Source organism: Papaver somniferum, unplaced genomic scaffold, assembly GCF_003573695.1.
Source record: "Papaver somniferum cultivar HN1 unplaced genomic scaffold, ASM357369v1 unplaced-scaffold_125, whole genome shotgun sequence".
Classification (NCBI taxonomy): domain Eukaryota; kingdom Viridiplantae; phylum Streptophyta; class Magnoliopsida; order Ranunculales; family Papaveraceae; genus Papaver; species Papaver somniferum.
In genome coordinates, this window is record NW_020621603.1 from 14,179,297 (window position 1) to 14,190,859 (window position 11,563).

General features: G+C 36.3%; 2 protein-coding genes and 1 long non-coding RNA gene across 12 annotated transcripts; all 3 read right to left on the minus strand.

Moving 5' to 3' along the window:
* Positions 1-586: 586 nt before the first annotated feature.
* Positions 587-3,610, minus strand: LOC113331473. 2 transcript variants are annotated; one of them, XM_026578183.1, is made up of 8 exons: positions 2,515-3,610; positions 1,916-2,052; positions 1,755-1,814; positions 1,554-1,653; positions 1,360-1,458; positions 1,190-1,275; positions 1,009-1,092; positions 587-917 (listed from the first exon to the last, which is right to left on the minus strand). In XM_026578183.1, exons 2-8 carry the CDS (start codon positions 1,929-1,931, stop codon positions 856-858), a joined length of 507 nt encoding a protein of 168 aa, XP_026433968.1. In that variant the 5' UTR covers positions 1,932-2,052; positions 2,515-3,610; the 3' UTR covers positions 587-855. The 2 variants fall into 2 exon arrangements, with proteins under 2 accessions (XP_026433968.1, XP_026433967.1); XM_026578182.1 differs by having other exon boundaries at positions 1,554-1,656; positions 2,515-3,609.
* A 1,612-nt stretch (positions 3,611-5,222) lies between these two features.
* LOC113331401 (protein FAR1-RELATED SEQUENCE 8-like) lies at positions 5,223-6,546 on the minus strand. Its single transcript, XM_026578108.1, has 2 exons — positions 6,314-6,546; positions 5,223-6,155 (listed from the first exon to the last, which is right to left on the minus strand). The coding sequence occupies exon 2, from the start codon at positions 6,153-6,155 to the stop codon at positions 5,514-5,516; it is 642 nt and encodes a 213-aa protein (XP_026433893.1). The 5' UTR covers positions 6,314-6,546; the 3' UTR covers positions 5,223-5,513.
* A 396-nt stretch (positions 6,547-6,942) lies between these two features.
* LOC113331402 lies at positions 6,943-11,249 on the minus strand. 9 transcript variants are annotated; one of them, XR_003350868.1, is made up of 8 exons: positions 10,790-11,249; positions 10,457-10,531; positions 9,851-9,909; positions 9,558-9,714; positions 9,289-9,431; positions 8,769-9,187; positions 8,577-8,662; positions 6,943-7,806 (listed from the first exon to the last, which is right to left on the minus strand). It is a non-coding gene; the product is annotated as an uncharacterized LOC113331402 (long non-coding RNA). The 9 variants fall into 9 exon arrangements; XR_003350873.1 differs by lacking the exon at positions 10,790-11,249 and having other exon boundaries at positions 6,943-7,123; positions 7,240-7,806; positions 10,457-10,774; XR_003350872.1 differs by lacking the exon at positions 10,790-11,249 and having other exon boundaries at positions 6,943-7,128; positions 7,240-7,806; positions 10,457-10,774.
* Between the last annotated feature and the right edge of the window lie 314 nt (positions 11,250-11,563).

The following is an 11,563-nucleotide window of genomic DNA, read 5'->3' on the forward strand; positions in this document are numbered from 1 at the left end:
CCACCCAACCCCACCACCCCAGCAGCGATCTCCACCGTTCATTGCTTCCCCACCCAACCCCACCAGGAAAAACAGGGTGTCCTTTTGAGGAATGGACCAACCAAAATTTGACACGTAAACGGGGTATGGTTTTGGTGTATAAGTAGCATTGTTGGTAAAGTTGGCAACTAAATCGATATTTCCTGACAACACTGTCACTGTTGGTCGAAAATGCCCCTACCGCTTCCGGAGACTGCATCGTAGGAGAATGAAGGTGATGTGGCAGAAGTTGCTTGGGGAGATTCCAAGGGTGCATCACTTCTAATATCACTGGAATCTTTTGGTGTTGATGAGTGGGATTCTGCCACCCGCGTACGGCGAACAGAGCCAGGTTCTCAATGCGATGGTATTAGGCGTAGATTTACACGGAGAGGAGAAATTCTAAATTTCCTAGATTTAATCGAACAAAATCATAGTTTTACACACACTGCCAAAAACTACTCCCTTATTCTTTCGGTTTATAAGCATCAAAATGCTAGCAAATACATTTAAAAGTATAGAAAGACAACCGAAAATACTGGTGATTCCCTAATCTAAACTTAGAGCCTTCTAGGGAAATACCAAAATTATCTTATTTCTCAATACCAAAATTATCTTCTTTAACAGGTTCTGTGTCTATAAGATAGACGAGAGAAACAATCAAAAGGAAAAAGAAGCAACAGACACTCTAAAAATACTTTTCCTCCTTTGGATGGAACCCCAAAATTTATTCAATGTACAGATTTTTAACATAAAGATAACTAAAAAGCAGAGAAAATCAAACCAACACATGTTTACTCTAGCCACACAGTAGATAAATGGGAGCCTAATCTTCATCTAGAACGAGAAGGCCAGAACCATCCTGTCCACCACCACCATTAGCAGATGATGGTCCTCCGCTGAAACAAGGAACATATACAGTTGGAATTATTGCAAGGATTATTCTCATATATATACACTGTCGAGAATAAATAACAACACAGGCATTACCGGGTACAAGGTGCATGAGGATGCAACATTGATGATGGTTCATTTGAACAACCAGCACCGGCAGTCGCTGGTGCGAGCATGAGCCTAAGATCAAATACGGAACATATACAGTTAGATTTATTGCACAACACATATAGTTATACATTGTTGAGCATAAGTAAGAATATGGAGACAGTATTACCATGAGGGTGGGACATTTCATTTGACGAAGCGTATCCACGGTCCTGTCCACCACTTGGTGCGAGCGTGTGCCCGAGATCACCCCCACTGAAGTATGGAACATATATTACTGCAAGGATTATTCGTATAAAATACAGTCAAGAATAAATAACAATAGAGAAACAGTACTACCTTGAGCGAGGTGCATCAAAATGGAACATTGGCAACGACCCATAGTCAGGTCCGCCACTAGCAGATGGTAGTTTTAGTGACAGACCGAGATCGCATCCACTGGAGTACGGAACCATATAGAGTTAGAGAAGTTGCAAAAATTATTCGTATATACATACTTTTGATAATATGTAACATTAGAGAGACAATACTACCTTGAAAGAGATGCATGAAGCAAAGGTTCACTTAAAGCAAGTTTCATTGTGCTGTCCAGCACTAGCAGTCGCTGGTGCAAGCGTAAGCCTGAGATCACTCCTACTGATGTATGGAACATATTCAGATAGAATTAATGCAAGGATTCTCCATCTATAGATACTGTCAATAATAAATAACAATCGAGAGAGACAATACACTACCTCGTAGAAGGTTCATTTCCAGATCCATGGCCTGGTCCACCAAGACCGAGAACACCTCCACTGAAGTAAGGAACATACGGTATTCAGATAGACTTACTGCAAGGATAATTCATACTGTTGAAGATAAATAACCATTGTAATAGGTGCACAAAGATGGGAACCTTGGTAATGGGTCATTCAATAAACCAGCTTCAAGAGGCGCTACTGGCAATGGGGCATTTCCTGGCTCTTGAGGTAAACCAGCTATTGCAGCAGCAACTGTTTTCTTATCATTGGCCACTACTCTCCCCCATGCATCCTACAATTTCACAAGTAGAGAGTCCAATCATTGTACACAGAGAACAAAAAGCATAAATAATGTCAATCAACTCAAATTTGTTCTCTGAGATAGATATACCAACAACATAAATTATCATCCACAAGTAAACCAAAAGAGCAACAACAGTGGCCAGTGGCATTTCTAATGAATATAGAGCAAACTAACTAAGGTAAAGTAACCTCAATAATATAACCCTAAACTAACAAGAGCATCTCAACTTAAAAGACCTAATCCCCTTCGATACCCATTCACGTTTACCAAACCAAACCAAACCAAAAATGAGATAAATAAGAAATTATTGTTTATAAGAAAACTCAATAACAAGAGGTAATACAAGCAAATTAGGGGTTTACATGAAAAAATAGTAATAGAACAACAAGAAATTAGGGTTTAACGGAAAACTCAGAGAGAAATTAGGGTTTAGAAAGAATCTGAGTATACCTTGAGATCAGTTGGAATTCTACATTTATCAAAAGATTGACGCTCATAATCCAACATGGTTTTCCACTTACAATCATATCTTTTAGAGAGAGTATTAGAACGAATTTTCTCAGCTTTTTCAAGCTCAAATCTCCTATGTACTCTTCTCAATGCATCGTACTCGGACTGTTTCCACTCAACATTTTTTCTTCTAGGCTTAAGAGGACGTCTCATTTTCAAACCCTGGTTATTCTCTCTACTTCTGTTTCTCTTTCTTCTCTCTAGATCTGAAGAATTTTTTTGGTTTGTCTGACAAGAAAAAAGAAGAGAGAAATGAGCTTTAAAAACGAGTGAGGCTCAAGTAAGACTCCGTCGGGTCAGAAAATTTCAAGCCCATTATGAAATCCTTAAAGGCCTACGAATTGCGATTACCCATTTAAATTGAAAATACATAAACGCCACCGGAGAAAAAGAAAATCACCTAGCAGATAAAATTACCTAAAGCCCCTGGTGAATTAACTTAAATTACCTAAAAGTCCAGCTCCAAAAAGAAAATAAAAATGAAACGAATCTATACTTTTCTGTTTAAATCTAACAGAACAAATAAACTCCATGAAGAAACCACTAAATTTATTATTGACACCACGATTTCTGTTCACCGTTAGATTAATAATATTGCATAATCTCATCATCTCAAGTGATAGATGTATCACCTGATCAACAAATTATGGCTAAATCTAACCCAGAGAAGAAAAAAACTAAAAATATAAAAACCGAAAAACAAAAAAAAATCCTTTTATCCCACAACAAAGAATTTGATTACGAGAAACTGAGACTATGAAACAAACAAAGACAACATGAGAAGAGTATTGTTGTAGATCAAGAAGGATATGCTTCAGTCTAAACCAAATCATGTAATAAAAAGAACTTTTCTTCAAACAAGAAAAAATAAAAAGATCCCTTTTTTATTTCTAAACTTTGGGCTCCGGATCTCGTGCATCCTGACTTAATTACTAAAACTAACTGAGATTAGATCAAGATGGAGGTGCTTCAGTTTGGAGAACCAAACCAGAGAACAGAGAAGAGAGAAGAAGACCCTAGGGTTTGTCTCTCTCTCCCTAGAAAAAACACTTTTTATACAACAACGCCACGGATATCACGCCACCACGTGGTCAACCAACTGACGCGTGTATCTTAACCTCTTACCGGTTTACCCAACGGCGTTATTAATCGGTCGCGCTAGGCGTCGCGCTAATTGCTCGCCACTTTCTCGCACTCTGAGGTGGGGCAATGATGTGGCAGGCAATTAGGATTTTATTCATCGGTCGCGCTAGGCGCATCGCGCCTTTCACGCCACTTACTCGCGGGCTGAGTTGTCAAAATTACGTGTCACAAAATTTTGGATACGCTGGCAACACGTTGGTCTGAGTGATAGAGGAAAAGTTTGAAGAATTTTTTTTTATTTCTGAAACAGTTATCATATCTTTTTCTTTTGATCGGCTAGATTTTACAAACCCAAAATCAAGATTTGTTTTATAACACCGTTGAAATTAGTGTTGAAGATGATGAAGAAAAATAAAGTTGTTCTTGATGTTGCTGACTGATGAAGTTTTTTTTATCGATCTTGAATTTACATCAGTACAATGAAGAAGACAGATGATGATGACGATTCAATAACAGATAGGTTCTGATCTTTACCAACTACAAGCTTCAGAGATTTTGTGTTAGGGTTTTGGAGTAAAAGTAATAAACCCAAGTCAGAAGATTAGAAATTGTGCAAAATCGAGATGACTCTATTACTGGGATATTTAAAAGGTATCATCAACACCTTTATAAACTAAATGCTAGAAAACGCGCTCATTCCCCGCTGCTTCCACGCGCCTAGTTAGTAAGTTCGCGAATCATTCGCGAATTTTTCCGTATCACGAATTTTACCGTCTTATTCGCGTACGTTTGCAACTCCGAATCCAAGTCGCGTATTATGTGGCATTCCCGGATTATTCGCGAACCGTTCACGAATTTTACGTATCCCGAATGATACGTCCGTTTAATTCGCCATAAATTCTTTAGCTTTTACTTTTCAAAGACTTCACTTTTTGGGCTTTACTGCCTCCCGAGCATACACGATCGAATATTAAAAGTGTCGTAATTTTTATGAAACAAAAACGACTGAAGAGATTTGAAGGTGAAGGTGAAGGTGAGAGAGATCTCAAACTCACTAACCAAGCATCTAAACCACCATACGACGTCCTCTTGGATAACTAATGTTGTATATATTATTAATATCATCGTATTAAGTTTATTTTTTCTTTAAATAACTCACACATATACATAAAAATTGGTCTATGACCTTATAAATACAAATTATTTGTTATATATAGATACCGAATTTTCAGAGCCGAACTCACATTTATAAATCGAATTATACACGTACGTATGCCGTTCCGAATTACTGACGAATCACGTCCCGTTGACCGAATTTTGGACCGAATATGGATTTTACAAAACCGTATAATACTCGTACGTTTGCCGTTCTGTACGTTTGCCGAATCCCGAATTGCTAATTAGGTCCACGCGTTCTTACGTGGCAAATAAACGTGGACAATACACATGGAGTGATAGTATCACACGTCACTGATCTAGGAAAGAAAATTCTTACGTGGACAATTACACCTTTAGAAATTGTCCACGTTTCAGATACATGAGAGAGAAATAAACTAAGTATTTTACTGAACCAAAAATGCCTCTGCAACTTTCTCTGTTCATTGAAGAATTTGATCAACAGTTGAAGAATTCTATTTCCTTTCATCGAAATAAGATAGAAAAACAGAGTTGGGTTTTGTTTCGATTTTTAGGACGATAGTGGAACTGCTTCAGGAAATAGATGCAATTGGGGTGATGCTTTAGATTTTTCATATTGATTTAGCAGATGCTTCAATTCGCAAGGTATGGTGATTTTAAGCTATTTATTTATGTTTTTGTATTGTTATGAACAATTGTCAATAAAACTTGTAGCCTTGCTAAATTGTACCTTCTACTAGTAATAGATTCACTGTTCTACCATCTGTATGATTAATTACTGTTGTTTTGGGTTGTAGAGACGGATATGATTCGATCAAAGGTGGATAGGAATTGTTGTGTGAATTGAGTTTTGATTGATGCGGTGGACTAATAAACCCGTGACAACGATAATGTCGAGCATTCTCAACATTAATAGGATGATTGTGCTTAACAAAGAATTGAGATACCTCCCATTTGTCGTCGTTATTCAATCTTGCAGTAACTGAAGCTAACCACCCACACCGGTACGTCTTGCTAGGTCTTGCAGGTTTGAAATATCTGGATTTGAACTTTCCTTGTCGATTACAGCTATAAGTGACACTTCTAAGAATTCCCTGAGTATTCTTTCGTTGGGTTTTCTTCCTCATAGCAAAACCCAATGATTTTGCATATTTTTTATATGCTTCAGCTACCCCAAGAGGTGTATCAAAAATCTTACCTATGCAGATTTCAGGATTGTCATCGTATTCCTCATCCTCATACCCCGCATCATCCTCATTACTGTCATCGATCTCTTCTGCGTTATAATCAGCATCCTCATCATCATCCTCATACAAATCAGTAATGTCATCGACATTTACTTCTCCATTTTTCATAACCATCTATGAACAACCGTAAATAAAGACAAATTAGTACAATTGTAAAATCAATATCCACAAGAATTTAACGAATCAAGTTAAAATCTCAGATTCAAGGTATGATATGAATCCGCAATTTGTCAAAATTAGGGCAAAAAAAACTTTAGATATGACAAACTTACATTTTTGTTCTTATTCGATTGGAGAAAAAATTAGAGAAATCTGCAACTGAATTTGCTTCGTAATGAGTTTTTTCTGTTCTAACTCTAAATATTGAGGAGAAGAAGTAGGTCTTTTTCTGTTCCAACTCTAAATATTGACGAGAAGATGAAGGTCAATTGTTTTCGCGGGCTTCATATTCACTTTAATTTGAATTCTGGATAAACGGCTGAGATTTAGATCCACTTTCTCTTTCTGTAACCTACTCATAGATGACGTGTAAACATAAAAAACACCACATAGATGCTGCCACGATGGAAGGCGTGAAGCAGCGTGAATTAAGCGCGTTTTCTAGCATTTCCGGTTATTAATTTTGTTTTGAAAATTCACAGGGCAAAATTATATTGACTAAACTAAACGCAGATGGACCGAAACTGCGTTGACCAATTATGTTTCTGTCTTTTGATTTACAGGCCAATTCCAGTATCACTGTGTCTTAATCTTTCTCTCTTTCAAAGCTAGCATACAGCTGAAAACCATCAGCAACGTGCCCTGATATGCTTCAAAAGAAGAAAAAAACGTGCTAGGATCTGAATTAAATTCTGAACAAATTAAGCATTTTCATTAGGAAAGAAAAATGATCAAGTTAATATGGGTTACGTAACTCTTCGACAAATATAGTTATCAATTACATACCGTAGAAGCCAACTTTACATAGACAGTGACTTAAGTAAATTAGTATTCTGTCTTCTTTTCAGATTTATAGGTGAAAAACCCTAAAAGCATCGGTAATATGCTGCAAGTTCATAAGTCCAAATTCTGGTGCAAGGATCCTGCGCTGCGCATAAAGACGACATTTTAAGGTATGAAAAATGTGACCTGAGAAAGAAAGGGGTGATCATAATCTGAAACTGCCACGAGAAGAATCCCATTCGACCGATGTACTAACCCATTCCAATGGTTAAAGATCATAACGACTGTGACAGGAACCAACAGTCTTGGTTGCCCAATTAACATTCGTCAGAATACTTGAAAATCGTTCCACTTTCCCATATCAGGTATGATGCTGTAAAGTGTCTAAATTTAGGAAGAGACAACCCTGGTATCTGCTTGTATCACGAGTTAGATAATGTGTCTAATTATACCAACTACTGCAAAATAACCATGCTGATCCTCATTATCTAGTATCTCACAGATAGATGATAGATATTTGCTATGGAAGAAAAAAAAGTTTCTTCGCAGAAGCACAAGGTGCAGCCACTGTCTTACTAATATGATAGAATCTAATTTTAAAAAAGAATTAAAAGAAAGAAAAAAATACATACTTAGTTCCCCAATAACACAAGTGTATGGAAAAATATACTGATTTTATGCAATCAGAGATGCTAAATGATCGGAGAGTGGTAGACTGGTTAAAGGAGAAAGAAATCTTACTTGTTAGACCCTCTAGCTCCATCTGCCAAGCCTTCCACACTGTTTCCAGGCATGCGTGCATATACTAAAGAACCAATAAACTCTGCACCACAAGAAGAATGAACGTTAAAATTTTTAGCAGGAACAGCATAATGACTAACTTCTCATATCATGTCTTAAAAGTACAGAGAGGAAAGCGGCACATTTTAAGTTTTTCCTGTCACTCAAGAAGTACAAACATGACTTTGGTTTGAATTTGTGTCTCAAGAAGATATAGGGACCTAGATGCTTAGGCACAAAAACTGTGAATAAGAATGTTGCACCTCACCCTAATGATGTAAAGAATGATAGATGGGGAATATGTTATATTTCAGAAAAAATCTCCACAAAAATTTCAGGATATGAGGTTCAAATGTAAACGCTGGAAGTTAGAACAGTACTTTTACGCAAAAGAAAGAAACAACTCAGGATTCTACACAAACTGATGGCAGCATAGCTAGCTAGTGTCATTTTCACGTAGCATTTTTACTTCCCAAATACGAAAAATTAATCTCGTAAGGACACTGCCATGAGTTAAGTTAAGATCAATCTATCTTCAGATAAAGCTTATGATTTCAAAACGAACGAGATAGTTAAGGATACAGCTACAAGTGAACAGAGATGTGAACATATCAGTTTCTTGCAAATATAACGTTGCTTTTGGTTTCTACAAAGATCGTCTCTTTGTGTCCAAACGCTTAATATTAAGCCTAGAGTATTGGTGGTTATCTCTGAAGTAAAAATCTTAGAAGGGATGTATCATGAATGTAATAATGTAAAATCTGAGAAAATAATAGGATCCACTACAAGTACATCCGCGTGGTACATTCTTACCTAACTGCAAATTCTGCAGAATATGAAACATAGCATGTAAAAACACCAACAACTCCAAATCCCAGAGTCAGAAGCTGTAACTGATTCTTCAACAGCAATTAAGAAAATCATCAAAGATTTTGCACTGCTTCAAGAGAAATCCAAACTGAGAAAAACAAACCAAGAGGCTTCACAATTGAATTCAAGAAATACCTTCAGATCTTCCTTCTGTGACTCAGCTGCCCATACTCTTGGACCAACCCGGGGATGCTTAATTCACGAATAAGAACATCCTTCAGTTATAGGTAATATATTAGAAGTGAATGATTTTATTCTATTTTTTTCAACCAGGAAAAAGACTATACAGCTAAAAACGAGCTCATGAAAACAGATTTAACATGAGGTACACTTATTTCCATTTTATACACAATTGAAAATCTAGGAAACCCGAATTAGCTGAATACCAATTCTCCCTCAAGAGAGGTATGGAAAGTATATCATCTTCGATGTTAACCATATCCAGAAAGTACTGCAGAGTGATAAATATCCGAAAGAACATGTTGTCCTATCCCATTTTTGTTGCTCTTTTCGAGTCGGAGCTGCTCTCATTTAGGTCATGCAGATGCAGCCGCCTAAAAAAATGCCCCGTCAACACAATTATCACAGTTACCGATGGAGGAGTGTAAATTGTCCAATTGAACTAAATCCTCTAATAATAGTGCATCAATCTTACTTGAATTGCTCAAAGCCGTCGCCGTCTTGCAGCTTCAACTTGCACTTCTAAAACATGTTTAGGAGGTGCTGTAAGTTCTTTGCTCAAATCATACTGTCTAAACTCATTACTCCGTCATAATTTAGAGACCCAGAGGGTTTTTCCTGTTACAAATGAATTTCAACAAACATATTACGACCCAAGCTTAAAGGATCAAATACTAACAAGAAAAAACAAGAAATTTACTATCTTGACAGGAAAGATTGAAGATAGGAGGAAGAATAAGTTACTTGAATGTATCTTTTCATTTGATTCATAAAATCTTTATTCCACATAAAATCATCATTAGCAAGTGGATCTCTCTCATCATCCCAATATTTTCTAGTGGTGGTGGGGGTTCAGTATTGACTATTGAGTCTGGACTGATTGGTGTTGAAGCTGAAGTTACTGATAAGGCAGCAGAAAAAGATGACATTTTATTCGCTTTTCAGGAAACTTTTTGAGCCTTTAGTTGTATTGAAAAGATCAGGAGAAAATATGTGCAATTTTTGTGATTTTCAAAGGTAAGGGATAAAATATTGACCTGTATGTGCCTTCTCCTACTTGGCTCGCTCAAGTGTATGAAACAGAAAGCAAACTGCTCTGTAGATACAAATACTTGAAAACTCAAACACTAAAAAGGAGAAGAATCTTTAACCTACTTCTAAGTCCTCCCACCTCACTGTATACATACATAAATTAAGCGAGGAAAGGTAGAGCCAATACAGAGTTTCAGAAACCAATTAACTTTATGTCACCGGATTAACTTCACAAACCAGTTGGGACTTGGATATTTACCCAAATCCACGATGCACCAAACATAGAACTTCGATGAATTTAGACTGTACAGCATGTTATGCAGAAGACACTATAATTAACAAAAAGAACATCCTGATATAAATTTGAAATTTCACAGTAACAAACTTACAATTTCATCTATTAAGTGATGCGTGCCAAGCAAAACACAATTGTACACAAGACTATAAAATGAAGATAATAGGAGAAACAGTTGATAATGCTTACTAATTATACAGTTATCATGATTCAAGCAAATTCAAAAGTTTAGGTAAGTTTCATATTCAGGATTCCTAATAATACGATAGAAGACGAGCAACTTTTACGACTATACGCAAGCAAGAATAATACTTACATTCATTCAAGATTACTGTTGAGAAACAGCCACCTCGATCCAGAACCTCCCTAGGGAGATATAATAGAAGCAAATCTGGAACAACAAGGTACATACAAAAGAAGTATTAGAGGACTCAGAAAGAACTCATAACGAGGAAGAACACCGAACACGAGAACTACAGTGATGTGGTTATTCTGAGAAAAAAATGTAACCAAATCTAAATCCGAAGCTAAGTAAATTATTAACTGTAAGAAATCTGAAAATAAAATCAATATGCAAAGAATGAAGAAATTCTGTTTGAAGATATCTAAGAAGGAAATAATGAATAAAAGCTAACAATTGAATAGTTACCTTCAAGCTAAAGCTAAGCACTTTCCTACTTAACTTAAAAGCTCAGTATTGCCAAATTCTATGAAGGTACAGATACTACCCAAGCTTGTTTGATTTGCTGATAATAGGTTCTTTTGGAAAGTTAAAGAGAATGGTCCAAGTTTTCGAATTAACAACTACCAAATAAATAAAAAAGAGTGAATCATTAAAACCCGTTTATTTAGCATTATACATAGTTAGGAAAAGCAATAATATATATCAAAGAACAACCAATTATTCTGAATAGTTAAACTGAAACAAAAGTTACTACTAATATTATTGGAAGCAACTCTCAGATTTCTCATACGCAAAGTTTTAAAACTGATAACTTGAATGACAGAAATAACTCGAAAGTCTATTCCTAATAACTGAAGTTCTTTTATACACCTGGTTATCTTCCAGAACACTGTCTATATCTTCCTAACCATGTGTTAAAGCTAATAAACCGTCACGTCTTTTAACACTTGGGGTTTCTTCAAGGAATTACATTATATGATAATACCAATCCTAAGTAAACCTAACGACAATTTTACTTGAGCAAAAAGATCCAGAATATATAAATCAAATTCACGTAGAAACTGACATTCCAGAGTGCTCAGAATACACTGCTCTGTAGCATTTACATCAAATCACCATGATAGTCTTACGAGTCTCACCGTTAAGATAAAACAAATCTCACCTCAAAAGATAACTGCTTTAAAGGTTTTCGGACAAAACAAGGGATATTACTAATTTGGTTCCACAATATGGTCAAGA